Source organism: Exophiala xenobiotica, assembly GCF_000835505.1.
Source record: "Exophiala xenobiotica strain CBS 118157 unplaced genomic scaffold supercont1.5, whole genome shotgun sequence".
NCBI classification, from domain to species: domain Eukaryota; kingdom Fungi; phylum Ascomycota; class Eurotiomycetes; order Chaetothyriales; family Herpotrichiellaceae; genus Exophiala; species Exophiala xenobiotica.
Window position 1 is genome coordinate 394,659 of NW_013562490.1, and position 27,292 is coordinate 421,950.

The window sequence follows — 27,292 nt, forward strand, 5'->3', positions numbered from 1 at the left end:
TGGACTGGATGGGAGGCTGTATAAATCATAGATGATTCCCACAAGGCAATAGCATGGCGCTCACTTTCCGAACCGGTCGCGAAGCTGGCTCCCCTTCGGTTGTTTGTTCCTGGAATTGGGACCATCTGCAGTGTGCATGATCACGTATCAACAACCCTGTCGAACGACAAAAACTCCCCAATGATTGTTGGTGGTGGCGGCTACGCCGAGCATTTAGCCTTGCATGCAGCCTCGCATGCAGCCTAGTCCTTTGTGTAACGTTCTTAGACCTCTTCTTCTTGCCGTCGCTGATTCCTGCTACTGTACAAAGTAACATGTGATCACGAAATGCCGTTGACAAAGACATCTTGCCGAACACGAGGTGGCCCAGAACCGCCCAGATGGAGTCAGTGCAGCACATGCCGAGGCAAGCTGAGTGCACACCAAGAAACAATACGGAGTACCGAAGACTTCGGATCAGCATCACAGCCAGTGAGGAGCTGAAGCAAGTCGACGGGCCTCGCTAAATAGCCTTCGAGTACGGAGAGTGTCCCCACGAAGAGCACGTTTTCAAGAAGTCACTTGTAGAACCAGCAGACAAAGTTTACCTAGGCTCCTTACCCGTCCTCCGGATCCAGGATCTCATGGCTTACCTGCTAAGTTAGTTGGGTTGAAGGTGAAGCTGAACGCCGATGTTCCCACTTCCCAGAGCGGGGCATCATGGAGTCATGGGGTACTTAAAGGTGGTGAAAATAACACTACCTCAACGGGATCGATCTCTGTTTCTTTGAGAGGTCAAGGTCTCATTCTATCCCTGTACTCGTATTCATCAGCGACTTGCCGTCAGATCCAACTGACAGTGTGCAGTGCTAGCCAGAAGCTGTGCGCATGCTACAGACCTGAGAAGAGAAAGCCAGAGAGGGGAGCGACAACATGGCGACCACTCTCGATTGTCTGATGGACTACCTCTTTCCCGTACCCTTCCTTACCATCAGTATTTTCTGTGAGTTCCATTTGCTCTCCTCGTCCCTCCAACGCACTTATGGGTTCTCCCACAGCCCAGACAAGTGTAACGCCCTCCAGGACTTGCCAACCTCACTGATTTTCCTCCATGTTAATGTGGTTTTTCGCCGTCAGATTTCGCCCTCGCCTTCCTCAAACACCCACTCCTCCCGCTCACCAACTTCGAATCCTTCAAGGAAAAGGCGTTCGCGGGTCTGTGGCTCCAATTCGGCGCGGCCTTCGCTGAGCAAACCCCCCCTCAGATATCGACCCTCCTCGCGCAGAGCAAAGGCGTGATTCTCGACGTCGGGCCCGGTTCGGGCGAACAGCTCCACCGCTTCAGTCAACCCCAAAACATCACCGCCATTTACGGCGTCGAGCCGGGCGTCACGTTGCACGACAAACTCCGTGAATCGGCTGGAGAGGTCGGCCTGGGCGACAAGTACCATGTCATCTCGGCCACGGCAGATCTGGACTCGATCCTGCCGGGCCTTGTCAAGGCCGGTCTACTGAAATCGAATGAGGTGTCGGCACCCGAGGATTTGCAATTGTTCGACGAGATTGTCTGCATCCGCGTCTTGTGTGGCGTGCCCGATCTACGGTCCAGTGTGGCCGATCTATACGGCCTACTCAAGCCCGGCGGACGGTTCGTCGTGTGCGAGCATGTGATGAACAGTAAATCCACCGCGGCGAATCTGGTGCAGAGGTTCTGGATGCTGGTGGGATGGAAGAGGTTGATGGGCGGGTGCGAGCTCACGAGAGATACGCTGCAGGCGATGCTCGAGGTCGCGAATGAGAAGGATGGTGGGTTTGCAAAGGTCGAAATAAAGCAGGTCGATGAGCACAGTATGATCACCCACATTGTGGGTGTTTTGACCAAGAAGTGAAAGCAAGAAAGAAAGTTGATATTGTGTACGGGTCACACGGAGTGGGCTATCTGATATTCATGCTGGTTTTGTGTGTGGTGTGTGTGTGTGTGTGTCCTCTCTCATTCCCTCCAGTTAACTTAAAGTGCCGGCTGTGCAAGGCTTCTGCATCCACTTCAAATCTCTTCCGTGTTCGATTCGGTCTCGCTCCCATCTTCGGTGTCATCGTCTTCTGAAGTAGACCCTTCGGATTCAGAGCCAGTGATTGGAGGTTGTGCATCGACGGGCTTCGGCTCTTCCTTGACCACTTCCACCTCCGCTTGTCCTTGCGCTTGCGCTTGCTCTGGACCTGCGGCTGGGGATAGGCAAGGCTTCTCCTTTGGTAGGTCTTCAATGATTGGTGCTGGTCTGGCTTCAATGTCCGGCTCAGCAGCCGTTTCGCCTACTTCTACCGTGGCCGCCTCGGCAGTGATGACCCAAGACTTCTGGAACACGATCCCGGGGAACGCCGTGGTGACAGAAGGCTTCATGGACCTGTCAATAGCACAAACGCGCGGGAAGACGACCGCGAGGACTGGATCAGCTCCAAAGCCGCTTGAACTCACAGTCTCCAATGCGACAGTCTTGTCCTCCATCAGTCGGAGTGTCAACCAGTCACGATTGGCACGGCTAGCGTCAGTGCTGACTTCGAAATGGCTTTCGCATCGCTGCACTGGCTCCCAAGCTGTGACAACATCGCACAGTGTCTCGGCAAGAGAGGACTTGGCTTTTTCACAGAGCGCTTCAGAGAGCAGACTTTGTATAGGTTGAATGACCCCATTCAGCGCGCTCTCGACCCTGAAGGCTTTGACCTTCTCCATTTCTTCTTTGACGTCTTCTCCCTCGCATGTGGACAGCAGCAGGCTTCTCAGCCGGTTCTTCTTCTTGGTATCCGTCATCCTACTGAGGATGAATCGGACCTCGTCATCGTCCTCGAAGAGGTAATTTGGCGTCAAGATGTAATCCTCCAACGATTTCGCTAGTAGGGCCATGACGAGCATTGTTCGAGAGCTTTTATCCGACGCCTCAAGAGGAAATGCTGTCACGCCGGGCATTTTGCCTTCGAGATCTGGCCAATTGACCACGCTCCAGTCCGATAGGAACTAGACGTAGATATGAGAGAGGCCTCCTGTGAAAAATGGAAAGTCTGGTCCATGCCGACTTACTTCTTCCGGATCTTCCGCCTCCATAACGCCTTGGACCGCGATAAAGCAAGTTTCCCATATCTCCTTGATTTTATGGAAGCTGCTCAGGGTTAGGTTTTGGTGTCAAGGTAATACCAATCGGGGGCAAAAGGTCACTGACGTTACGTCTGGATCATCCGCTGTAAGCCTCCATTCCTCGTCGTGATTGGCGTCTCGAGCAGTTTCAGAGCGCTCTGCTGCTGTTTCCAGGGCCTTGAGTCCTTCTCTGACCCTTTTCAACTCGGCTCTGAGCTTGGAGATTTCCTCCTCTCTCTGAGCCACTTCATCACGATGCACATCTAGGAACGCTCTTGCCGCACGCTTGAAGTTTTCGTCACTGTCTGGTGAATCTAGTCCGGCCGCTTGTGCTGGTGCCTGATCAACCACAGGAGTATCACCAAGTTCTGCCGGAGCTTGTGAGGTGACACCCACGCCGTCGGACGCTTGGTCTATCGGTTCCTCTTGCTCTGTATCCTCTGTGGCTACATGGTCCTCCTCTTGATCCTCTCTTTGCCCAACTGCTAAGTTCTTCTCCTGACCAGTCCCATGGGTCTCGGAAGTGGCAGGTGCCTCGATAGTCACGGTCTCAGACATGGGAACGGTCTGTAGGAGAAAGCCAACAAACAGCGATCTTTTCTGATGATCGAACAGAATGATGGAGCTTTCCTTGACGAGTTGCAGGAAGATTATGAGGTGTGAGTGCGACCTCAGGGCAGTCAGACGATTATACCGAGGGTCTCTTCTTTGCTTCCTGCACGCGGCAATGGGCTTCTGCGAGGCGTTCCCCAATCAGCGAGATGCAACAGCGATGAAGTAGTGGTGTCTGCATCCGCATCCTGGAATGATTCCGTAGCTAAGCGGTGCGTCCAATCCTTCTTCGCGAGAGTTTGGGCACTATCAGACCATCGAAGCAGGAGCTTCCTGTGCCCAAGCCGAACGAACTGCTGTCTGCTGCCAGATTTGCATCACTGCCGGGGAAACACGACATATTCCTTTTTACCCGAAGCATCAGAGACGCTTCCGACATGCGAACACCCATTGAAGGGTTGCATTAGCACGCTATTGAGCTCCAGGCCTTTGTGGCTTCGATATGGGCAGTCGCTCCGTGTCCGACTCTGATTGGCCACAAACTCCAGGGATAGGCAAGCCGCCTCACTATCTGTGAGCCAGAAATCTTTCTGCACTACAAGTTAGGCACAAACCGCTGAAGAAGATCGCCTGATTGCTGGCACGAAAGGGATCACCCAAGTGCAATCTCAAGCGAACCACGTCTCGAACAGGTGTTCGTCAAGTGAAGCACTATTCGCGTACGGGTTGAGGTTCCGCGGGACCCGTACGATATGATCCGCATTCACATGGTGGTGACTGCGAAGGGTGGTTTGCTTGTTGTAGCTCATGCTCTGGGGGGCACGGCATACGCGATAAGCAGGAGGTCGACAGAGATATGCCTTTGGGTAGACCTTGCCGGGAGATATTTCCCTGCGGCTATAAGGCAGGAGCGGACAATTTTCCAGCATTTTCGGGAGTCACAGAACCCCTCATAGTCGATCCTTTGCACCTTGAAATGGCATACCATTGAGGATACACCTCAACTACAATTCGGCTGTAGCGCTATTTTCTTTTGAGGCCTGCTGTTCAATTTTGGTTATATCCGTTTCTTAGCAGCTGCGACGAGCGCTTAGAATTCGGTCAAGTTTTTTGGATCTCGTCTGCACCCAGGTCAACGCTGGTTGACATGGCTTCTTCGGGATTTCGGCAGTCTTACCCAAGAGGTGTAGTGCTAGACTTTCCATGCGCCTTTCTTCGTTCCGCCGTTTCCCTTGGAGTTGTCGCTCACTTCAGCTTCCCGCTTTTCACTGAAGCTCACCACCCACTGTTCCTTTATACATCGCCTCATATCTTCCACTAGTACGGCGGCATCATCGTCGTCTAGGTCGTCTCGCATTCCGCGTCCAAACAGGATCATCGTTCGTTTGTGTCCGGATGGTTGAGCATTGGGCGGATACTGCTTCCTTTTCGACGCTGACGGCGCCCTTGGAGGCGTGACATAGTTCAAAGGTGGCCGCGGCACAATGTGAAAATGCACATGTGGGACGACCTGGGCCGCTCCAGGACCTTGAGATGAAGTGAGAGATTGTCATCAGAGACGATCACAGGGTGTTGGCACGACAAAAGGAAGCAGACAAGCATTATGCCAGGGCTTACCGTTATTCTGAACAACATTGTAATCGGCCTCTTCGTGTGGTATATCTGGCATGACTGCTTTCATTACTGAGCGTGCTAACACGGGAAGAACACGCCCGATCTGGTGCTTATCAGCATCCTTCAGGGCCGATGATTGTAACAAGCGGTTTGATAGGCTTAATCAACCCACTCATCACGCACAAAGCTGGGTTTCAGTGAGCGACATACCTCAGCCCCTTCATCTGGACTCAAGTCACCGACCTTGACTCGATGCTTCCGAGGTGCAACAAGCACATGGCCCCTCGTCAGGGGCATGATATCCAAGAACGCTATGACATGTGCCGATGAGTAGAGGACGAACGATGGCGGCTCGAGCTTGTCGGGATCTAGCTCCAGGCTGTCTTCCGCCGCGGCTAACGGCGATATGGGACTGTATGTGCGTGCTATAACACAGAAAGGACACGATGGAGAGAAGTCATGCTGTGAACGAGGCGAAGATTGATGCGACGTTTCGGGGACGAGGCGGGGCAGATCGGACATGTTGAACAGGCTAGGGAGCCCCTGAGGCGGTGACGATCTAAAACGCGACGGTCTGAAACTATAGATATAAGCAAGCAGTCTATAAAAACGAAGAAGAAAACAAAGATGCAGAGAAGAATGATGAGAATGCTGAAGAGATGGAAGATGTACTGCCTTCTCCAGTCGTACAAAGTACTTCATTCCTCGGCTCGCTGCATGACGTTGATCACGTGCAGCTTCTGTGGCTTTGCCAAGGCTGCAACGAGGCTGAGACAAGGCTGAGATCCTCCGGGCAGTACCACGCCCACACACGCCCCTGCTTCGAGGCACTTTTCACACAAGGCCCAGCACGCAATCGCTACACGATGCCTAGGAGGAGAAGTTTTGTATATCTGACTTTGCGATTTCCATCTATGGCCTCATGCTAGCAATGGTGGTTGATCATGCCAATGTCAACGCCTTCTATCATTCAACGCGCTTCGAATCTATCGGCCGAGAAAGAGTCAAACGGCCGAGATGGAAGTCTTAACAAAGTGTCTCCAGACAAGTGGACCTCGAGTTTCCCCTATTGATATTCGGTCGCAGAAACCATCCACTCCAGTATCCAATAGCAATAGCGCGTGAAATGGATGCAATATCAACTGTGAAAATGATATATCTGCCACAGGGTGACCTGTCTGGCGGCAGTGCTTGTCCAAGAAGCCTTTTTCGTCGGACTTTATTCTGCAGAGCTTCATTGTCATCTGCTACATCTATAGCTCTGCTAGGTGTGACCTTACCTTGGTCGTAAGATGGCGCAGAGTTCGAACCAGAAGAATATCGTCATCCTCGGCGGTTCATATGGGGGTATCTCAACCGCCCACTATCTCCTCAAGCATGTGGTACCCAAACTCCCGGACAGCCTGTTGTACCGGGTCATCCTAGCCAGCGCTTCGGACCACGCAATGTGCCGACCTGCTTGCCCTCGGGCAATGATATCAGACGATTTATTGCCACAAGAGAAGCTCTTCGTCAGCATTGCTCGAGCTTTTGAGCAGTATCCCAAGGACAACTTTCGCTTCATTCAAGCGACAGCAACAGACCTGGACCACAGCAAACGGACAGTCACTATACAGCTCCCGGATGGGAGCACCGAGAGCATCGACTTTCATGCTCTTGTCATCGCTACTGGGGCATCCACTCCTTCGCCGCTGCTTGGTCTAAATCGAGACGTCGATTTCTTGCGCAGCAGTTGGGCGTCGTTCCGTAAAGCGCTGTCATCCGCGAAGAGTATCGTCATCTCGGGTGGCGGGCCCGCAGGTGTCGAGACAGCTGGCGAGCTTGGAGAATACCTCAATGGACGAGCTGGGTGGTTCCGCTCGGGCCTGGCCAACCCGAGAGTTCAGATCACTGTTGTTACAGCCGGGCCCCAAATTCTCCCAGCGCTCCGGCCAGCCATTGCGAAACAAGCCGAGATATATCTCGCCAAAGTTGGTGTGGCTGTGGTCAAGAATGTCCGCGTGACTGCCGTCAGACCACCAGATGCCGGAACAGAGAATGTAGCAACCAAGGCAACAGTAACACTTGAAAATGGAAAGACGTTGGAGGCGGACCTGTACATTCCAACCACAGGCACGACCCCCAATACCGGCTTCGTCGACAAATTGCTTCTTGGAGCCGATGGCCGGGTCGAAACCAACCCTTCGACCTTACGTGTCAAAAAAACCGGAACACGCATTTATGCCATTGGTGATGCAGCCTCATTTGCAAGACCTGCGATTCATCTCATCCTCAACGCCGTCCCGGTACTTTGCACAAATATGGAGCATGACCTGCTGCTTGCTGCTGGGAAGGAAAGTAGTTCTGTTGGCAAGGACAGAATCTACACTGAGGATACGCGCGAGACTCAGATGGTACCGATCGGTCGGGGCAAAGGTGTTGGTGCTGCAATGGGATATAAAATGCCTAGCCTTATGGTCTGGCTGATCAAAGGCCGCGATTATTGGTTGTGGACCACGGGTGGCCTTTGGAGTGGCAAGCAATGGGCCAAGAGATCGTAGGACACGGCCGCATCTCCTGTTCTCGTGGAGTGATGGTCGGGCTAGGCGGATCTTGGTTGTATTGCTCGAAAGGTGTGTCGCGAAAGATCTTCAAGTTTTACTGATTTCTGCCTGTGACCCAAGCTTGGGGACGATGTCAGTTTGAAGCTGTGTAGTTCAAATCTGTAATCTGAAGGCTTGTCTTATGATTTTCAACATGTGGGAGTTTTCCATCGAGAACCCAACCGACTACGAATGTGTTCTTCAGGGCTGGCTCGACAACTGAGACTTGCCACCGCACCAGGATACAGAAGCCGCCACCCTCGCCGAACGAAGTCGCGGGAGAGGACCAGCGCCAAGGTAGAAGCTGTGGTCTTGTATTGGACGTCATCTCGGCGTTCCGGAATCGACTTGAGCCTCAACAGAGCCACCTCCAAAGCCTTGTGGGAGCAACTCAACGAAGTATCCGTCCTTTGTCTTCTTTTAGCAAGGGTTCTCCGTGGAGCGCGAGTTTCGTGCTGACAACAACTCACAGGATCTTGAACGTAGGCGAAGTTGGCAAATATTTGCTTGAAGCCTGGGTGCATCTCACTCTCAGTGCCTTTGATTTCGACACCAATACCCCGTTCGTTCTCCCAATCAGTGATAGGTATGCTCTGTCGAGTCGATACGCCCATATCCTTGATGATCGGAACGCCATTCTCTTTGAGTCTCTCCAATGTCCTTGGTAGATCCGGTACACTGAAACCTAGATGACAGAAACCCAGATTTGGGGGCTGATTGCCAGAGTTATAGAAGCCTTCTGGTTGGTTTTCGGATCCATGGATATGAAAGAGCTCCAAAAGGCCCACTGTGTCGGGTATAGAGGTCTCCTTGCCGAACTCGTCGAGGTGCTCGCGGTGTCGATCCGTTGAAGGATAACCCAGGAAGTAGACTGTCATAGGTCCGGTGTTGGTGACAAAGACGGTGCGCATGCCCATGAGGTTGATGTAAAAGTGCAGCGACTTTTCCGGGTCGCGCACACGAAGACAGAGATGATTGAGCTTAAATCCTATGGTCGGGGCATCTGCTGGTAAGGGAGGATCCGTGTTAAGTCCATTGGGTAGCGGAACGCCATGTGGGAAGCGAGACATCGTGATCGAGCTTCAGGTTGGTAGATTTTGGAGGCGGTCGGTAGATGCACCAGGTAATGAGTGTCCAGAAATAGGCAGTCGGCTCAAGTTGAAGCATTCAAGGCTTTGGTTTCCTTTGGAAGTGGAAGCATTTATGGAAAAGGGGACGGTAGCAAACTCGGTCCCAATTTGTTCCTTTTCCCGGCCTGGCCATCCTACCGTTGGTAGATGCTTTGTAAGAACTCGGACTACTCGAGGACTTACCCGGGACCATTTCTTCATGGGCATCTGAACCGCTGTCGCGCTTTGAAGCTGACTCATGCTCTCTTAGTGCATTAGGAACGAAGAGTTCATATTAGCCGGTGGGACGTGGGACCTTATTAGGTGGATAGCCTGATCGACGTCGTTTCTGGTTCTTGTTATTGATCTCCTTCTCATGCTCAGCTCGATCTTTCTCCTACGCACCTGATCGACGTGTATCGCTGAGCACGGTCTAGGGTCTCGTGTATGAGATGGCTGGTTGGCAAATTGGGTTCCTTCCCAGAGCGTCCAGGAATGAGCTGAATTCTGCCTACCGGCATGCAACCTGATGCACAAGAACCTGTAGCCAAGGCTTCATGCATACTCAGCCGGCGGTCAACGAACTAGGGATAAGATTGGACTCAAGCCCTAAGGGCCATATGTACGACAAAGTCCACAACACTCCTCACCGTCTCGAATCGATGGGTTGACCGGTATAAGGTGGTAGAATCGGACGTCGAATTGTCCATTCAGCGAGTAAGACTGCGGTATTCCGATATACCTGTGGACGATCCGGCCCTTCGCGCAAATCTTGCAGCACAGCCGCCCGTACCAGCGCGTTAACTACACGGGAGCTTCAGTTGACGTTCGAGGTTCGCGTCAAATCAGAATACTTGCCAGCGGGTTCCCCAGCTCTCGCTTAATTCATATCACAGTCCGTCAAGACGGACAGTGGGAGTATTCTCGGCCCGGACTATGCCTCTGGTTGAAGGACAGCGCATCCTTGCATGATGATTGCATGAGGTCAGACAGCAGCTGGCAGCTTCTAGCGCCATGGCTTGCATAACCCAGACAGTGATAGGTTCGTTTACGTCGCTGGTGGTCTGCTCGCAGTTCGGTAGCAAGCATCTCAGTAACCTTTACATGAATTCGCATGGAGAATTACCCGTTTGAACATTTCGCATGAACTACGTGTTCATCACCACAAGAAGCCATCAGAGGGCACGCATATCCGATCATAGAACCTCGATGCAGCCTCATGCAGAGCGGGTGTTAACAAAGCCTAGAGCCGGACTTCAATCCTTCAGTCACCGTCTGACACGTAGGAGCAACCTTTACCAAGTTGACTCACCAGGACCTTGTCGGTGCGAGAGGAGGAGGTGTGTAAAATAGTACAACGGACGAGACTGGGCAAAATGAGGACGACTTACCCAATACCACCTACGCTTGTCGTGATTTTTGTCATTTCTCATACAGACCTCAAAGTCTGCTCAATGTTTCATAGAAGTCACAACCTTGTGTTTTCTGTCTCGAAAAATCGTGAAATCTCACGCACAGAGGCTTGCGTAAATAAACTACTGCATTCAGTGTTATCGATCAAAAGCAAGAGACGAAGAGGACCGGTATGTAATCAGGTTATGGTTCTGTGTCAGGAAATCATGCTCAGGATGATTGCCTTCATATTTAGGCGGGCACAGTCGCCATGTCCCTACCAGCTGTTAGTCAATCACAAACAGACACCAGAATCGGGGATGTTCCTGGTAGGGCCTCGAATGGAGGTGACAACAATGGCCGGGCGAGCAGTCCCGTTGACACCACGCACTTCGGTCTATTCAATGACGAGGTTCAAGAAGAGATGCAGCTGCTGCGAGACAGCATATTTGAGGCTGACAATGCAATGAATGCTTTGTCGAAGACTTTTGGTAGATACGGAAAAATCGTCAAAACCGTAGGAGAACGTTATGGCAATGACCAGATGCTCGAGGAAAAGGTCCAGGAATTGGTGGCTGCAAATAGCAGGATATGGAGGGATATGAAAGAGCAGAAGGATTCTCACAAGGAGCAGGTAATTGAGCTGAAGAGAAGACATGAGGAGCAACTCGCTGGACTACGAAAGCAGGCGGACGCCGGGCAACAGGAGAAGAGAAGGTACGAGGACATGGGACAGAGGCTGAAAGATCAACACGAGAAAGCCAAACAAAAAATGGCAAAAGACCTGAAGAGCAAAGAGCTGCAATTGGAAAGTGACAATGCAGAGAAAATTGCGACTTTGCAGAGTGACAAGACGGCGGTGGAGAATGCGAACAGCAAGCTTAAACAGGATCTAGAAAAAAGGACCCTGGAGCGTGACCATGAGAGGGAAGCTCATGAAGCGATGCAGTACAAGGCAAGGACGGACCTGAAGAAGCTGGAACAAGCCCTGGCCGACATCAAGGGCAAATATGAAATGGATCTGCGACCGTCACGCTTTTAGTAAGATATCTTCCACACCTCCCTACACTTCTCTCGGTAAGTATAAGGGGTTGCCAACTGACCATCACCAGCGTGGAACGGTTTAACAGCCTTTTCGATCGGGTGGGCCAAATTGCCTCGTCGTACTTCACAGAGCTTCCCGAAAAAGCGCTGGATGTAAGTGCAACAGCTCATTGCAGACTTCTGGTGCCATATGAGATCATGGTGATGTTTGATATCTTTCTCACTCTTTGATCGGACAGGACCCAGTCAATACCTCTGTCAGATTAGCAAAGCCCGACCACAGCAGATTTTCCCAGGTCCCAATTGCTGATTCTGAGTGTTCACGAGTCCTTCGACTGGCCAACGTTCAGCACGTCATCTTTAAGGCTATTTTTGCCTCGGTGTGGAAACCATTTTTCTCTGTGTATCTGAGGAAGCAGAAACGAGACGACTCAACCCTCCCGGAGATACATGAGCGTCTACTTACGGATGGCCACGAGGTCCAGCGACATTGGAAAGTATCCACGCTCAAAGCCTTGGATCGGCTCGATGCTGACGCAGATGTGGGACATCTTACTGAGGGAGTGATTGATCAGGAAATTGTTGCTCGACTGCAACCTTTGCTGGACGACAACCAGGTCGATCGATTTATGACCGAAATGAAGAGCGTTTTCTGCACTGCGACCCAGCTCGGTAAGATAGCACGGAATGATCAATCACCAGTGTGTCTTGAAACGAGTCCTTTCGTGAGCGATCGTGATGGTTGGAAGGAATATTGGACGGAGCTGGATCAGATCACAGATACGATCGACCAGTCTCCCACTTCTACAACCACAGATATACGTCTGGAGCCACTCTTCGTGAGTCCTAAGATATACCGTCATCGTGGGAAGACTGGGCAAACAGCGACAGCGACCGAGACAACGACAATCGCAGCAGGAGTTGGCGAGTCGGAGGTAGAGATCATCCAGCCAGGATGTGCTCTTTTTCCTGACACAGGAATCTTCCAGTTAGGAGCCTCGGACTGGCAGAAAATCCGAGACAGGGTCAAGGAAGTCGCCAGGAATATCAACGGTCCAGCGAGACGGCCAAGCAAGAGCATTAGTGTGACGGGCACCGGGACCGCGCCAACATCGCCGATAGCGCCGTCGAAGAAGTGGACTCGTGAAGGGATTCCCGACCTCGACTAGGACAGATCAAGAGACTGTAGCAAAAGACCGCGCTGGTCGAGAATGTGAGATGGGTGTAATTGAGCTTCATGAGGACGAGGAGGACATACAGGAATCAGTTCAAGGGGGAGTGGTGGACTCGTGGGAAATTGAGATCGGACAAACGATTTTCCATCTTGGCGGTTCTTTGGAAGTGAGAAGCAATTTTGGGACTGAACTCGGGCCAGATTCTCGAGGTTTTCAAAATCATAGTGGCAGTGACAATCTGGAGATGCCCGCGACACATTTCTTCGAGGCTCCTCGTTTGCCCAGACTCGTTTCTTTCAGAGCATGAGTCCCGAAGTGCTAAGGTAGGGCCCCCTGCCAAAATCTCGTCGCTGATGTTTGGAACCTGGGGCCAACAACCAGGGGCTGTGCAAGCTGTGCCACGCTCATGAACCACGAAAGGTAGAGTACATGTGTGATTTGCATTCCTTGACAATGCCCTACGTTTAAGAGATTGCAAATCCTAAACTATCGGACCTGAGAATCACAGATGGAGTGAGCGGGATTCGGCATTCGAAGCGTGCTTTTACCGCTGGCTGATTCAGACGTTGGACACGCGCAGCGTACTCGAACGAGGAACAGACAGATCCCATATGCCACACACAGGATACACGTCGCTTGGTCGACAGAAGCGCGCAAGATCCGAGACAACTATGGAGGATACACACCATTCGAGCCCGGTCGTGAAAAGCGCTCACCAGACGGATGTGGAAACACGCATACCATGGGTCCAACAATCCGATTCAGGATCATCACAAGCTACCAAGCAGACTCTGGAAGTGATAGATCCAGGGGTTTGGACATTCAGGACTTCTGCCTTCGGACTTGCCCTGATGTGGCTCACAGGAGCCGGTGTCATTGTGTACGGTGCTGTCGTGCAGTCGAGCACAGACAAGTCAGCGAACGGGTACGGGCCCTCATTCATCCACAATAAGGCCGTTGGCCCGTTCGTGCAACTGGGGGTAGCGTTTTGGGTCACAGTATTGTCAGACACGGCTGGATTGATTCATGCCACCAGCCTGCGCTTCACTCTCCTTGCATCTCGCAGATTGACGTTCAATTCTAATCTGCGCCTCTTCACGAGTTGTTCCAACTCCCGCATACATTGGTGGCCGGTCAACCTCATATGGGCGTGGTCTTTGATTTCATGCTACGCTTGTGGCTCCATGGTCATTGTCGAGTCGGTATACCAATATTCTGAGGATCTTCACACTCTTGAGGTCGTCTCAGGCTATGCCCTCATCTTTCTGGGTTTGGGCTTGTTTGGGCAAGCTTCAATCGCAACGTGGGCTTTGAAGGCCAACACGTTTCCGACATGGTCCACGAATCCCATCCACACAGCGAAGCTCTGTCGGGATCAAGGATGGCTGACACCACTATCTCACCGAACGATGTTGAGCGTTCACGACGCGCAGAATCTTGAAATACGCGACACACCCACTCGGCCAAAAGCGAGGCAAGGCCCTTTGCTGAAGGCTCATTTCCGAATTCGCCGGGCGCTCATCTTTGTCTGGACGGTCACACTTTTTGCCTTTCTGTGGTTCATCTCGATTACTGTGGCCTATCAGGTTGGAGGCGGGCCTTCTATGGGCCCGTCATGGGCCAGCTTCAGTCGATCGTATACGAATGACTGGAGTCTCATCCCGGACTGGGTCGGTGTCACTGCTTTTCTTGGAATCTCCACATCGCTGGGCCAGAGTTTCTATACATTTGGCCCCTGGTTTCTTTGCAAAGTACCTGTTGACCTGTGCCTTCATCGGCGGCATCACCATCGATCTCCATGTCGTCGAATTACTCGTACAGTGCTCCCGCGACGAAAGCCTGTGGCGACAGACGGCATCCAGTCGTGGTCTTGGCCCCAGTAAGCATGGTGCCTTCCACGTAGCATTTACAACCTGGGAGACGATATGCCTGTTCGTTTTCAAGACCCTCATCCACTGGGTCTTCAGTCTTGCATTTGGACCTTATTGGGAAGGCATTGAGATCCGCATACCACAGGTCTGCTACACCGCAGTCACACTATTCTTGCTTTCACTTTTGGCGACTTACCTCGCTTTGTGGCGTCCAAAAGGCCCGCAGCCTGCTACATTCGGGCACCTACCGACCTTGGTCGACCTGATCGACGTGTGGCCCTGTCGCATGCCAGATACACGGAACGAAGAGACCGTGGATGGGACGAATGAGACGGACAGTTTGTATGCGAGGGAAACAGTGAAACTGTACTGGGGTGATAAAGGCGAGATTGACAATGGTATTCGCCGCGCTGGTACAGCCCACGTGCCTCTGAAGCCCATCATAATGACAGCTATGTATCTATAGATAACCTTCGTATATCAGTGGTTCCATTAAAGTCCTTTTCCAGACAGAATACCGAGTAGAGGACGGGGAGTCACTTCTTCGAACAACTTACTTAACAAGCCAGCCCCTTCCCCTGTTAAAGCGGCAGTCATTTACAGAAAGAACCATCTTCTCCACGTCTAGAGCCGAGTATGCGCAACTGAAAACCCGCACAACGTCTGCACCTGTCATTGGCAACATTGACTCCGTTGCAGGCGCTGACTCCATCAAAGTCTCCTGCGTGCGAGGGTAATTGCAAGATGGGTATTGAAGAGCAGAAAGAAGAGCGAGAAGTCCTCGACTCCATCTTTCCAGACGAAATTACAGGTTTGCAGGCCGCAAAACGATCTCTCCGAACCTTCATGTTCTGATGACCTAGTTTTACAGATCTTTCAGATACATCCTACCGGATAACTATAGCGCTCGACGTTCCCGACGCACACGAACAAGAAGCACCTGAACCACCAGTTATACTCCTTAGTGTCACGTATCCAGAAGCATATCCAGATGTCGGACCACATTTGGACATTACGGCTCCGCCGAATGCAGCAAAACACCCTCAACTCGACATCCAAGAAGACAAAGCTCAGCTATTAGATGCGTTACAGCCCACGGTTGAGGACAGCCTGGGCATGGCAATGGTCTTCACACTGGTGACCACTTTGAAAGAGGCTGCAGAAACCCTGATATCGGACAGGCTCCGGCAAGCACAAGCTGCAAGAGATGTAGTAGCAGCGGCAAAAGAGGAGGAAGAAAACAGAAAGTTCCACGGCACCATAGTGACGAGGGAGCGCTTCCTCGAGTGGAGGGAGAAGTTCCGAAAAGAGATGGAGGAGAAGGAAAGGAGGCAGAGGGAGGAGGATGAGGCAGAAGACAAGAAGAAGAGAGGCGGAAAGGTCGAGGAGAAGAAATTGACTGGCCGGCAACTTTGGGAGAGAGGTCTTGTCGGTAAGGTCGACGAAGAGGACGTTGACGGCGACGATGCCGTGCCTGCCATCGAGAAACTCAAGGTTGAAGCCTAAAAGGGCACACACAAGCCTACTCACCTCGCCATCCTACATGCTGGTCACGCGGATATTGCGCGGGAGTCCGAACTTCGCAGTCTATGAAACCATTGTCGGCGAATGCTAGCTGCCATTTCGACCTACAAACGCCTCAAAATATCTCTTACGGAACGGATTCAGCTCATCAGCTGTCTGGAGCGTTCCGGCCATTTCCGCCACACCACGCCGAACCATTTCGACTTCTAACTCTGAGTCTCCGGAACCGGGAATCCTCTCGTAGACCAACAGCCTTCGACTCCATTTGTTGAACCTCTGCACGCATTCGTGCTTGAGTTCCAGAGATGGATGGGTGGGTATGACGGTCACTTCCTCCTCTCCCAACTCATTTTCATTCGCACTAGGCATCCAAAAGGCGAGTCGACCACCATCGAGCAACGTCCTGGCAGCGAAGTCTAGAATGTCGTCAAGCATCCGCGAGAAGGAATAGGGCTTCTTGGGCGCAATATACCCCGGACGTGTGTGAGCAGGGACGCCGTCGATGAGATGTACGGCTGGCGGAGTGGTTGTCTCCGAGCCATCGCTCACATTATCAGTTGATGAGAAAGCAGCAGCTTTCCTCGTTCCCAGCACCTTCAAGCCTTCTCGGACCCCATATGGAGGGTCACATATGATGCCGTCTAGCCATCTGACGCCGGTGGATTGCTGTGTCTTGGTCGGACTGCGAAAAGGAGTGTTGGTCAGATCTGAAGTAATGCAATCTGCGAAGAGATGTGAAAGGCCATATTTCTTGAAATTGGCTCCGACTCCCTTGTCTAAACCGAGGCCCTTGCCACGGAAACTCCGACCATCGATATCCGAGCCGAGGACCACAGCACCCAGCTCAGCTGCAGCGACCGTGAAGCCTCCCGTCCCAACGAAGGGATCGAGAAATATTTTGCCAGGACTAGCCAGCGCCATGTTGGCAGTCAGTAGCGCCAATTCCGCGTCCATTGACGTGGTGGATATGTAAGGCCTCTTCTTGAGGTCATGTTTCTCTCTTAACCAGCGCCGCGACCCTCCGATCTTACGACCCAGGGAGACCTTTCTGAGAGTTGTGCCTGTCACAGTGTCTATAGCTGCACCAACAGCCGAGCCAGCCGTCTCTCCCCGAGATGGGAAGTCAAGTGGCAGCCACTCCTCCAAGACCGCAAATTCAATCTCGGGGTTCTTCATCCTGATTCTGCCCTTGAATTCGAGATAGCTGAACGAGTCGATGATCTGCCGCTGCTTTGCCGGATCATGTGTTGTCCCGTAGCTGTCGACCGAGAATTTGAATGAGACCTGCTGGAATCTGTGCCAGAGATGCCGGCTCCGGGCCTTGACGTCTGCGTGTAGTTCGTCATAGTCTCGTCCCTGACCCCAGATCTCGTAGATGCATTTCGACAGAATGGCGCGCGACTCGAAGTCCCGGACCACCTGGTCGACATCGTCGAGAGCCTCTAACGATGTCGATTTGCCGGGTAGATCGTGGAAACGAACGTGACAGAATGGTGAATCTTCAGAGTAAGAAATAACCTCGCAACGGATGCCTGCGAGCCTGGCCAGCGCTTCGAGCTCGGGCAATCGAAAGCTCTCGTGTGCCTGGGCGAGGCGGATCAGATAATCCATGGGTCTCTGCTGTACATGGGCACGTTGAGCGTAGCATAGAGATGAGAAAATCCGTCGATTTCAAACGGTTCGATGTTCCGTGCTGCTGCTTGGACCTTTGGGGGTTCTGTCCTTTCGCTGAGAGTGGTTAAGATGATTATATTTGGCAATATGCCGTCGTGAGAGTCTGTTTGTTTCAATTCAATTACAGAGTGGCATGCACGAGGCAAGAGTTGGATCTGGTCGAACATTCAAAATCTACCTAGAGACCAAAGACAGGAAATATTTCTTTCTTGGCGTAGCCTCGCCGGTTGTGCTGGGTCCAACAGTCCCGTCCATTACAATGCGTCACTGACTACATATTACTTAATCCTATGAATTGTACACCACATTTAGAGTCCCGGGCTCACTCCTAGTATCTAACCTTGTTCTTGCCACTTGCTTCTGCAAGGCGTAAAACTTTGGCACATAGATGTCTGAGAATTCTTATTCTCCTACGTGTATATACAATTCTGTCTGACAGAGGGTCGTTTTCGGAAATTCGGCAGGGAAGTCGCCAAGAATATCTTGTCAGACAACGCCAATTTTCTGGGTCCTCCTTTGCTCTCGCACTTGACTTCGCTACCAGGTACCTACCTAGGTACCTTATGCTTCCTCATGTCATTGGCCAAAACTCGCTGCCGGTCAAGCATCGCACACCAGATTCTCAGTGTGCATGGTCATCCACAGATGTGGCTTTACGTCGCTGATATCGACGGGGGCGGGGACTCTCAATGTTAAAGGACTCTGGATCGTCATGAGGCTGTGATGTTTCCAGCCCCATTACTCATACGCAGCCTTAGCCACAACATAATGGGAAAGTCACGGGCTGAAAACAGCGACGTCTAGTGAAGTTAAAGTGAGATATCCTGGTGAGAATAAAGCCAGAATAAGCGGCGGTAGAATCCTGGAAAGAACCTCACCTCGCATGATATCGAAAGTGAGCATCGTGAACCGAGCAAGAAAAGAAGAAAAGAACATGCAAGTTGAAAAAGAAAATGAGTTGTGTAGGAATCGCACCCACGACACCAAGTTAGGAGCCGACCCATCACCGTCATCGACGGATCAGAGTCATCGCCCTATATTCCCTTGTTACTCTACCAGCTGAGTTAACAACTCTCTCTGCGTCCATGCTGCTTTTCGAACCAGAAATTGTCGTACCTCAAGAGAAGTATCTTGAAGGTCTGGTAACCACCAACATTCGCCAGCTAGTCCCTCCAACCGTCATTCTACTCAGAGAACCTCTCTCACCCATCATGGCGTCGCATCAAACACCCTGTAACACGCTTTCCATCGCCTGCTTGAATGACTTTGTCGGCAGCTCCAACAAGTTGTTTGCAAACTCGTCCCTCTTCTCCCACTCACTCCCAGGCAGCACGGAGCCGAACGTCAATTTGGACAGAGCACTATCATCACCATCCCTGGCCCGTTCCTTCGCCTCTTCCAACCACTTCTCGTACGACACATTCTCCACGTTCCACTTTCCGGTCTTCTCTTCGATCGCCTCCAGAATCTCCTTTTGACTCGTTCTGAAGTCCTGGATCAGCAATAACTTGTTCCTGGTGGCTTCGTCCTTTTCGATGGCCTTGACCACCGCCAAGGCGACGGTATCCAACGTCGTGGCCACCCATTTCGTCTCCCCACCGTCGATCAGCACCGCCTTCTTGTCCGGCCAGAAGAATTGGAAGAAGCCGGACTTGACGCCCATCTCGAAGAAGACGTTGCAGATGATGCAGGTCCAGTCTAGGCCTTCTTTCTCCTTGGAGACCAAATAGTCTCGCACGTCGTGCTTGATCCGGAACATCGGTCTCAACTCGACGAGCCAGTCGGGCAGATCGTCAAGGCCATACTCCGTTGGGATGTAACGTTTGACCTTCGCTGCCACACACGCGTCAATGAACTTGTACTGCTCGTGCATGCCCATCATGGAAATGGCCGAGATCACCACATCGATGCCTTTGAAAGCTTCGACGAGCTGTGCCGGTGGGTAGTCGTCGGCGACCTTGGACACGGTCACCGTGGATGGAAACTTGGACGTCGACGATTCTCGAGTCAAGACCGTGACATTGAACTTGGATGGGGAGGAAAGGAGGTACTTGAGAATGAGGCTCCCTAGGTTGCCTGCTGCACCTATGAGGAGTACGCGATTGAGTGCCATTGTAAAGGACGATCCAGACAAATCAAGGATGGCAGGGGGATTTTCGAATCTTGTTGTACTAGTTCCCCCGGGGTTTGGGGCTTTATGACAAGGTCTCGACTCTTTAGATATCGATGATTTGGTTGCTGTTGGAGAAGCGAACGAGTGGGACAATGTCGCCATCCAATGCTCTACACAGTAATAGTGGGGTGATTACCGGCAACAGTACCCCATTGATAGATTTCACTAACTGCCGATGCTGCCCCACGGGCGCGCACGGTAGTAATTGTCCGGGCAAGTCAGAGGTCAGATGTGGCACATATCAAGGGTGCAGGCCTTGGACGACATGAAATATTTCTTGCTACTATGTATATCCAAAGCGCCATAGCTAGAACCAGCCGCTGCAGCCACGCCCTCGCATGTGTACAGCAACAGAACAAATGATGAATTCCTCCCAATCGATGGCCGGTGCAGGCACGGCTCCCGCAACCTCGTCTAGTCACCACCTTGGAAGAAGTCGACAATTGCTTGTGCTCCCTTTGGTCCTAGGCCCCGGGGAGGGTAGCAAAGGTACAGCGCGTCGTCCAGAGTGTTGAACTTCGCCCGAAAGCCGGTCTTTCTGTCCAGATTGAACCGAGCCGCCAGCGTCTGATACAGTGAGTTCAAGGTGGCCTCCTTCGCCCCTCCTACATTATGACCACTGCTCAGTTTCGCGGTCGCGCCAGCTCCGAAAGTACACGACTTGTAGCCGGCATCTGCCGCGGCCTTCAGCGCGGTCAGAACCGTCGATTCGATACTTCCATTGGCCGCACCAGGAAAATCCAGAGCCCATTTGACTTGTACTCCGTACCTGGGTGCCAATTGTGCAAGCACCACCAGGGAATGGACCTTGCCATCGCCGTCCTGGGCGACGAAATATTGACGATGCGACGCATCTGTGAAAGGAGTAATCTCACTTAAATGGACTTGTGGGCCCTGCCGGCTGCTTTGCCATTCTTTGATGCGTTCTTCCACCTTGTGGCGCAACTCATCAGGCACTTCACTGCCATAGTCGGTCACCTTGACCCCTTCCTTTGTGGCATGTCTAATCTTTCGATCCACATCAGCGTCGACGTTCAAGTGCTCGTTATTGGCCAGGTTGACCCGCTGTTCTGCCACGTTCGTGAAGCTTCTCCATCCCAGGCTGTCGCCAAGAACATCTTCAACCTCTTTGCTGACGAGAACAAAGAGAGGTCGGAGACGGGTCTCGCGGCGAAGCCAAGTAAGAAACGCACTGATGACGTCTTCCAGCTGACGCGCATCGCAAAGGGGGTTTCCAGGACAAATGGCTCGATCGTGGGTTGGAACATATGCGATGGCGGCACCTGTCTTCTCATCCCGCCAAATCTGGAACCTCTCATCCATCCAGGATGTGTTTGTAGCATCGCCGTAGTTTGCAACCAGATTCTCGAGCGGTGGAAGGCGACCTTTTGGTCTGTGTAACGTATTATCATCGGGATGTCGTAAGTTGGGTTCTGGTTTTGCTGGGAAGCTCTTTGGATCTCGAGGAAATAGCGTTGCATATCGTAAGTTTCCAAGGCCCAAGATCAGAGACACCAAACGCTCAAGACCGATGCCGCAACCTGCGTGAGGTGGTGCGACCCACTCGAAGGCCTGCATATACTCCTTGAGGTCGTTTGGATCCATGCCCTGAGCCTCCATCCGTTCTTTCAGAAGCTTGTAATCGTGAACCCGCTGCCCGCCTGACAGTATTTCTTGTCCTCGGACCATAAAGTCGAAAGAGTTTGTGACCTTGTCATTGTTGGGATCAAGCATGGTGTAGAAGGGTCGGGCAGCTGTTGGAAATTTGTCGAGAATATAGTAGTCAGTGTGGTACTTCTCCTTGACCAGTTCTCCTAGCCTCCGCTCACCTCGGGTCGGCAGATCGTCATACTCAGACTGCTGACTTCCGTCGTCATTAGTCCATCCTGACTCGTTGAGCAGTTTGACGCCTTCTGCGAAGGTAAGTCGTGGTGTCTCGTCGAGCCAGATCAGATCGTCGTGTGGGAAGTGCTGCTTTAGCCGATCGATGTCGTTTCTATTGCGATCATACAGAGTCTTGAAAATTTCTTTCAAGGTTGCATCGATCAGCCACATTGCTTCGTGATAATGACGGTCAATAGCCATCTCCAAGTCCAAGCCAGTGTATTCCGTCATATGTCTCGGAGTGTTTGAGTTCTCTGCGCGGAAGACAGGACCAACCTCGAACACTTTTCCAAAATCGGCCGAAATGCACATCTGTTTGGCAAGTTGTGGGCTTTGAGCAAGGAAAGCCGGTCGGCCAAAGTAATTGAGCTTGAACACGTCCGCTCCACCTTCAGTTGCACCGCCTTGCAATTTTGGGGTGTGTATTTCCAAAAACCCGTGATCTTCAAGGTAGTTTCGGAAGGTTCTGCATACGCTCGACTGGACTCTGAAGATTGCTTGCGCGGAGGGGGTGCGCAGATCTAATACTCGGTTCGACAACCTGATTCGGTCCGCTATCGAATGGCCATCAGTTGCAGCATCCGCTTCATAGACGCTGAAAGGGACCGGGGTTTCTCGAGCAGAGACAACGTGCATTGCGTGAATATCAAGTTCAGCATGGTGAGTGCTTGTGCTCTTGACCGTCTGTTCAGGCTCCTTGACTGTGGCTTTGACCGTCACAATCGAACCTGTTCGAATATGCTCTGCCCATCGCACCATGTTCTCGGAGATGCCACCTTCAACTGCCCGAAGGACACCTTGTATCGTAGTTGTCTGTTCTCGAAAGATGACAAAGGCGAGCTTTGCACTCATATGCCGAACTACGTGGACTCGGGCGCGAAAAGCGATCTCCTTGCCAATGTAGCTGGTATCCACGGCTGTTAAGGGAGTCCACTGAGTGTGCCATATGTCGTTGGCAGGGCCTTCATCTTGTGATTGCATCAAGGGTAATTTGCCGTAGCGTTGCTTGACTTCTGGAGGGTCATCGTTGTCCAGGAATTCATCCAGACTTTTCGCCGTTTGGCCATGGTGAGGGAAGTCCGTCGCGTCCTCCTCGCTGCTGGACCAGTCCTGTTCTTCCCCAATTATCCGGGCAACATCCTTCTCTGAACCGCCCCGATAATTCTTCTCGCCGTTTCGTGAGAGTGATTGAGTAAGTTCATGCTTATGAGTAGATATTTTGTCGCGCAAGTTCGAGAGAACGGTCTTGACCTGGGACATGTTGAAGGTTGTACGAGTGAGGCTTGAATCGCAAGAGCCTGAGCAGCAGAATGCCCAACAAATAGATGAGTTGGTGGTCGACTTGTCATGGTGACGGCTCACACGGAAGAAAAGTCAATCCGGCGCCATTGAAGGCACTCACCGGCACCCTCGTTGATGGGCCTGAAGCAGGCCAAACAATGACAGAGGTCTTACGTCACTTGTACTATAGGCATGGATTTCTAAGGATTCGCTAAAGGCAGATCACGGATAGACGCAGAGTCTTTACCTGAATTAGAATCGCAGCCTCGGAGACCAGGTCTTGTTTGGGCACTGCGTCTCACAAACTTGGCTGCTCACCGTGGTCAAGGACAAGCCTGCTGGACGGGAGCTTGTCTCACAGTCGTCTGAAGGATGCACAGGATGAAACAGATCAGCACGGCAAAGTTGGAATTTCCCCATGACGAAAGAAGGCCTTCTTCACTTCTTTGATTTTAAGTTGGATAAGGTGTGGCGCCGGATACAAGGTCCGGCTGCACCAGGCTTCGAGTTTTCCTCCAGTGGTGCGGACTATGTCTCCGTACCAAGACGGAACGCTCACGTCTGTCGGGACGACGCGGCATCTACGGGCACTCACGGGCAGCCCAGAATTGGGGATGCAGAGCCTCTGGCACGTGATCAGGCGTGATTCGCTGTACTTGCCTCATTGAGTTGAGGCTTCAGATGTCGGCTGGAAATTTCGTGACCGAGAATTGAGTTGTAGCAGACATCTCTATACCTACCGTAGGTACTTAGTCTCTGACTAACGGGAGCTATAACTTCAAGCGCTTCTTCTTTGTGTGCTTCGTAATTACTTGCAGTGCCTGCCAAAATGGCCAAAACAAAGACGAAATCCCACTCAAAAGGAAAAGACATCCTCCGCTCGACAACCACGCCGCTAGTGAAATCCCTACCAAAATCCTCCCAGCGATCGACCGAAGACCTTCTCACCGAAGCTGCCGAACTTCTCGAGAAGTCACAAGCCGAACTCGCCCTCCCCCTCGCCGAACAAGCTCTCCAACAACTGGAAACCGAGCGACAATCCCAGAGCGAGACCAACGACATTGATACACTTCTCCAACTCGCCGCACAAGGCAAACCTACACTACCGGAGGCGTTAGTCCTCGAAGCAGAAATCCAACTTGCCCTGGGCGACGCAGATTCCGCAAGACGAAGTTTCTCCCGCGCCGTGCAAATCGATCAACATGGAGCACTGGTGAGTGCAGAGCCGTGGCTGTGGCTAGCGCAGCTATGCGAGGAAGGTGGTAGAGAGAGCGTGTCATATTTTGAGAAAGCGACGGAAGTTCTTCGCAATGAGATCGATGTCCTCGAGGACGACGATGCGCAAGAAATGAATCAGACCATTGCAATACTGGAAGAAAAGCGGGCCAAACTTGCAGACGCTCTGTGTGCCATGGCGGAGGTATACATGACGGACTTAAGCTGGGAGGAAGATGCAGAACAGCGCTGCGAGACGCTTGTAACAGAAGCTGTCGCTGTATGTCCCGAGCAACGGAGTGCTGGAGTACTACAGACCCTGGCCAGTGTACGGATCAGCCAAGAGCGGATGGAGGATGCCAGACAGGCTCTCCGCCGAAGTATGGGGATATGGAAGGATATTCCTGCAGATGTGGAGTCTGACTCGCGGCCTGATTTCGCTACACGGGTCAGTCTGAGCAGATTGCTGATGGAAGTCGAGGCCGAGCCGGAGGCCATGACTGTCCTTGAGGGCCTGATTCGTGAAGACGATCAGAGTGTCGAGTCTTGGTATTTGGGTGGTTGGTGCCAGGTTCTGATCTCACAAAAGCCTGAGACGGCTTCAGAAAGTCTGAGTAAGAGCCAAGAGCTGGCGAAAACGTGGTTGGACAATTGCCTGAGACTGTACCGTGTGCAGGACTACGAGGATGATAGGTTGCGTGAGCATGCGCTCGAGCTTGTTCAACAGTTAAATAAATCTCTCGGTGTGGATGATCAGATGGACGATGACGATGTATGGGAAGACGAAGAGGAGGGAGACGGCGATGAGAACAGAGAGGTCGAGGTTGAGGTGAACGGACACGAAGGTCACGAAGATCACGATGTTGAGATGACCTAGGCTAGACTCTCGTGACATGGCTGGACGACCCTGCGACATTTCGTCGAGAAATAAGGAAACGATCCCACACATACCGCTTCCAGGTGCATACACAAGGACTATACTGGTAGTTTCCAGTACGGTCCTTTGAATTCTTGAATCCGTCCCATCAACCTTCTTACGGACTCTCCTGCTTGACTGACATACCCGCGTGGTGGTATTGGCTACAAGACCGATACCGGTTTCGGAATGCGGACGTCGTGGTGCCCTCGCTAGCAGCTCTGCCGTAGAAACTCGGTTCTCTCGGTAGTAGCGCGTGTTCTGGATCTTGTATTGTGTTTGTCGGCTGTCATTCCGACGCAGTGTAGTGTTGGAAGGCGGCCATCGCAGCTCCGAAACTATATGGCCGCGTCGACCGTCCATTGAAAACTCCGAGGTGCTGTATCAGAGATTGCCCTCCGTTGGCTTGTCAGCTTCCGAAATGATCAGAGATCAACTTGCTCTCGAAGCTAATGAAGCTTTTCTTGGGTCAGAACCTTCCTGTTCCAGAGGCAGGGAAGCCGACGGATTCACTGAGACCGTCAATAGGCGGACGGGCCTGGCAGAACTGGTCCACTTGACAAATAGGGTGCTCTTTCTTACACCGAGTTTCAGTCCTCTTGCCAGGCACTCTTTTTGACAACCTCCTGGGATCTGCTGCTTCCAACACCAACCTTCACGTTCGACCAGTCTCGTCCCATGAGATGATCTCCCTCTTTCACATCCTTCCTCGTACTTTCTAGATAAAACCGGCCACCTTCGTAGCATCCAAGGTAGAGGCCGCTGCCAAGGGCCGTCCAGCAGCCTCGAAGTAGAGCTCCTCTGAACAACCCTCGGACGCCTTCCGTATTCAGGATCTCTTTGGCAACCGCAAGACCACTTTTCCTCGAGCCTTGAATGCCGTGCATGAGAAAACTGGAAGGCTTGCCCTTCACCTCCTGTTTAGGAGGAGGATCATCCACAGATGCAGCAAGCATTATCCTCGTCTTCACCACGTCTATGGGCGTAGTGACCCAAGCTGCACCACTACCAGCAATACCGGCACTCATGGCCGTGATACTAGCACGCTCCAGTATACCATCCACTGGCGCGCCTTTCCGAGCCTTTCGCCTTGCCATGAAATAGGTCTTCAGTGACTCGAACGCAGGAAATTGTAATCCAGTAAAAGGCAAATTCCGTGCCGCCAACGCCGTGTAGCCTCTCCAGAGTCTTGCTGGTTGCTTTCGGAAAGTCTTGAACACTTCAAGAGAGGTTGACCCTCGCTTCCCAGAACTCAGCATCTGAGCATTTTGCTTCAGGACTTCTGCCGGTGTCAAGATTGCGCAGCTAACAAGTTCCGCACCACCGCTTGCGACCGCGTGTATGGCAGGCTGGGGAAGGTAGATACTCGAGTTCGGAGGAACAAGCCCGTCGAGGCCATGTTTCAAGGCTTCGTATGTTGTGAAAAATGCGCCGGAGGAAGGAATTGTGATTAGGATGATAGAGCCCACTCCCTGATATAATCCACGAAATAAAGAACGGTTCGCCGAGCCGTTGGTATTCTTGTACAGTTTTTCATAATTTTGTGATTGCAGACGTGTCTTGAGCGTGTCTAGAGGATAAACAAGTAGATCGACCGTGAAAGCAGCAAATGCCCCAGCCTGTGCCGCAGTTAGTACAACATCTCGGACTGAAGGGGCGCTCAACTCGCCAACCAGATATCCAAATTAGTATTGGAAGACATTGAAAGCCTCCCGGCGAAACGAGCACAATGAAGAAACAACCTTATGTACAGGTCTATGTGCGAACGAAGGGCGGTTCCATGAAGGTCAATGATGCGGACAAGAAAATATGTTGTCGATCGTCATATGCTTCCCACCGTGACACTGCCGAATATTAGCCGCGCATTGATAAAGACCATTTGCTTTTCAGCACATAGTATAGCTTCTCCCAGCCTAGAGGCATATCAATAGCAAGATGCCTATATGCCTACTCCTACTTCATCGCTCTCCCTGCCCTTTGCTCAGTGACCAAGGTCTTGAGACTGTGCCTCACGCTCTGAACATATGATAAGACGATAGAGCATGATATCCTGGTGACCTTGCCAGTCATCTCAGGATAATGTCCCTTTTGTGATGGATGTGTCACAATGATATCAATAGCAGTAGCGGGAGGACATCAGTTCAAGTTGAGCGCCATGTGCTTCGTCTTCATTTTCAACG

At 52.0% G+C, this 27,292-nt stretch overlaps 12 protein-coding genes across 12 annotated transcripts; 5 read left to right on the forward strand and 7 right to left on the reverse strand.

The window, feature by feature from the left end:
• Nucleotides 1-755: 755 nt before the first annotated feature.
• On the forward strand, nt 756-2,021 carry PV05_07848 (uncharacterized protein). Its single transcript, XM_013457317.1, has 2 exons — nt 756-982; nt 1,117-2,021. Exons 1-2 carry the CDS (start codon nt 913-915, stop codon nt 1,866-1,868), a joined length of 822 nt encoding a protein of 273 aa, XP_013312771.1. The 5' UTR covers nt 756-912; the 3' UTR covers nt 1,869-2,021.
• Nucleotides 2,022-2,023: 2 nt separating this feature from the next.
• Nucleotides 2,024-3,664, reverse strand: PV05_07849 (uncharacterized protein; the record flags this gene model as incomplete). The annotated part of the gene is made up of 3 exons (XM_013457318.1): nt 2,024-2,989; nt 3,053-3,131; nt 3,192-3,664. 3 exons carry the CDS (start codon nt 3,662-3,664, stop codon nt 2,024-2,026), a joined length of 1,518 nt encoding a protein of 505 aa, XP_013312772.1.
• Nucleotides 3,665-4,561: 897 nt separating this feature from the next.
• On the reverse strand, nt 4,562-5,919 carry PV05_07850 (uncharacterized protein). The gene is made up of 4 exons (XM_013457319.1): nt 5,483-5,919; nt 5,276-5,375; nt 4,836-5,185; nt 4,562-4,779 (listed from the first exon to the last, which is right to left on the reverse strand). Exons 1-3 carry the CDS (start codon nt 5,792-5,794, stop codon nt 4,851-4,853), a joined length of 747 nt encoding a protein of 248 aa, XP_013312773.1. The 5' UTR covers nt 5,795-5,919; the 3' UTR covers nt 4,562-4,779; nt 4,836-4,850.
• Nucleotides 5,920-6,564: 645 nt separating this feature from the next.
• PV05_07851 (uncharacterized protein) lies at nt 6,565-7,812 on the forward strand (the record flags this gene model as incomplete). Its single annotated transcript, XM_013457320.1, has 1 exon — nt 6,565-7,812. One exon carries the CDS (start codon nt 6,565-6,567, stop codon nt 7,810-7,812), a length of 1,248 nt encoding a protein of 415 aa, XP_013312774.1.
• A 366-nt stretch (nt 7,813-8,178) lies between these two features.
• On the reverse strand, nt 8,179-8,924 carry PV05_07852 (lactoylglutathione lyase; the record flags this gene model as incomplete). The annotated part of the gene is made up of 2 exons (XM_013457321.1): nt 8,179-8,271; nt 8,325-8,924. The coding sequence occupies 2 exons, from the start codon at nt 8,922-8,924 to the stop codon at nt 8,179-8,181; spliced, it is 693 nt and encodes a 230-aa protein (XP_013312775.1).
• Nucleotides 8,925-10,626: 1,702 nt separating this feature from the next.
• Nucleotides 10,627-12,568, forward strand: PV05_07853 (uncharacterized protein; the record flags this gene model as incomplete). The annotated part of the gene is made up of 3 exons (XM_013457322.1): nt 10,627-11,396; nt 11,468-11,552; nt 11,639-12,568. The coding sequence occupies 3 exons, from the start codon at nt 10,627-10,629 to the stop codon at nt 12,566-12,568; spliced, it is 1,785 nt and encodes a 594-aa protein (XP_013312776.1).
• Nucleotides 12,569-12,914: 346 nt separating this feature from the next.
• On the forward strand, nt 12,915-15,951 carry PV05_07854 (uncharacterized protein; the record flags this gene model as incomplete). Its single annotated transcript, XM_013457323.1, has 3 exons — nt 12,915-14,325; nt 14,396-14,901; nt 15,309-15,951. Exons 1-3 carry the CDS (start codon nt 13,186-13,188, stop codon nt 15,949-15,951), a joined length of 2,289 nt encoding a protein of 762 aa, XP_013312777.1. The 5' UTR covers nt 12,915-13,185.
• Nucleotides 15,952-16,048: 97 nt separating this feature from the next.
• On the reverse strand, nt 16,049-17,770 carry PV05_07855 (uncharacterized protein). The gene has a single exon (XM_013457324.1). The coding sequence runs from the start codon at nt 17,578-17,580 to the stop codon at nt 16,057-16,059; it is 1,524 nt and encodes a 507-aa protein (XP_013312778.1). The 5' UTR covers nt 17,581-17,770; the 3' UTR covers nt 16,049-16,056.
• An 814-nt stretch (nt 17,771-18,584) lies between these two features.
• Nucleotides 18,585-19,835, reverse strand: PV05_07856 (uncharacterized protein). Its single transcript, XM_013457325.1, has one exon. The coding sequence runs from the start codon at nt 19,754-19,756 to the stop codon at nt 18,866-18,868; it is 891 nt and encodes a 296-aa protein (XP_013312779.1). The 5' UTR covers nt 19,757-19,835; the 3' UTR covers nt 18,585-18,865.
• Nucleotides 19,836-20,199: 364 nt separating this feature from the next.
• Nucleotides 20,200-23,048, reverse strand: PV05_07857 (aspartate-tRNA(Asn) ligase). The gene has a single exon (XM_013457326.1). The coding sequence runs from the start codon at nt 22,958-22,960 to the stop codon at nt 20,231-20,233; it is 2,730 nt and encodes a 909-aa protein (XP_013312780.1). The 5' UTR covers nt 22,961-23,048; the 3' UTR covers nt 20,200-20,230.
• A 654-nt stretch (nt 23,049-23,702) lies between these two features.
• PV05_07858 (uncharacterized protein) lies at nt 23,703-25,180 on the forward strand. The gene has a single exon (XM_013457327.1). The coding sequence runs from the start codon at nt 23,811-23,813 to the stop codon at nt 25,071-25,073; it is 1,263 nt and encodes a 420-aa protein (XP_013312781.1). The 5' UTR covers nt 23,703-23,810; the 3' UTR covers nt 25,074-25,180.
• Nucleotides 24,947-27,211, reverse strand: PV05_07859 (uncharacterized protein). Its single transcript, XM_013457328.1, has 2 exons — nt 26,782-27,211; nt 24,947-26,731 (listed from the first exon to the last, which is right to left on the reverse strand). The coding sequence occupies exons 1-2, from the start codon at nt 26,812-26,814 to the stop codon at nt 25,703-25,705; spliced, it is 1,062 nt and encodes a 353-aa protein (XP_013312782.1). The 5' UTR covers nt 26,815-27,211; the 3' UTR covers nt 24,947-25,702.
• Between the last annotated feature and the right edge of the window lie 81 nt (nt 27,212-27,292).

Bases quoted from the DNA above. Each gene is read 5' to 3' on its own strand.
- PV05_07848 (XM_013457317.1), top strand. From the start codon at position 913: ATGGCGACCACTCTCGATTGTCTGATGGACTACCTCTTTCCCGTACCC. The intron at 983-1,116 runs GTGAGTTCCATT...TTTCGCCGTCAG, and splicing joins CCTTACCATCAGTATTTTCT to ATTTCGCCCTCGCCTTCCTC.
- PV05_07850 (XM_013457319.1), bottom strand. From the start codon at position 5,794: ATGTCCGATCTGCCCCGCCTCGTCCCCGAAACGTCGCATCAATCTTCG. The intron at 5,376-5,482 runs GTATGTCGCTCA...GATAAGCACCAG, and splicing joins GTCCAGATGAAGGGGCTGAG to ATCGGGCGTGTTCTTCCCGT. The intron at 5,186-5,275 runs GTAAGCCCTGGC...CTTCATCTCAAG, and splicing joins CAATGTTGTTCAGAATAACG to GTCCTGGAGCGGCCCAGGTC.
- PV05_07855 (XM_013457324.1), bottom strand. From the start codon at position 17,580: ATGGATTATCTGATCCGCCTCGCCCAGGCACACGAGAGCTTTCGATTG.
- PV05_07856 (XM_013457325.1), bottom strand. From the start codon at position 19,756: ATGGCACTCAATCGCGTACTCCTCATAGGTGCAGCAGGCAACCTAGGG.
- PV05_07857 (XM_013457326.1), bottom strand. From the start codon at position 22,960: ATGTCCCAGGTCAAGACCGTTCTCTCGAACTTGCGCGACAAAATATCT.
- PV05_07858 (XM_013457327.1), top strand. From the start codon at position 23,811: ATGGCCAAAACAAAGACGAAATCCCACTCAAAAGGAAAAGACATCCTC.
- PV05_07859 (XM_013457328.1), bottom strand. From the start codon at position 26,814: ATGTCTTCCAATACTAATTTGGATATCTGGTTG. The intron at 26,732-26,781 runs GCGAGTTGAGCG...ACTGCGGCACAG, and splicing joins CTAATTTGGATATCTGGTTG to GCTGGGGCATTTGCTGCTTT.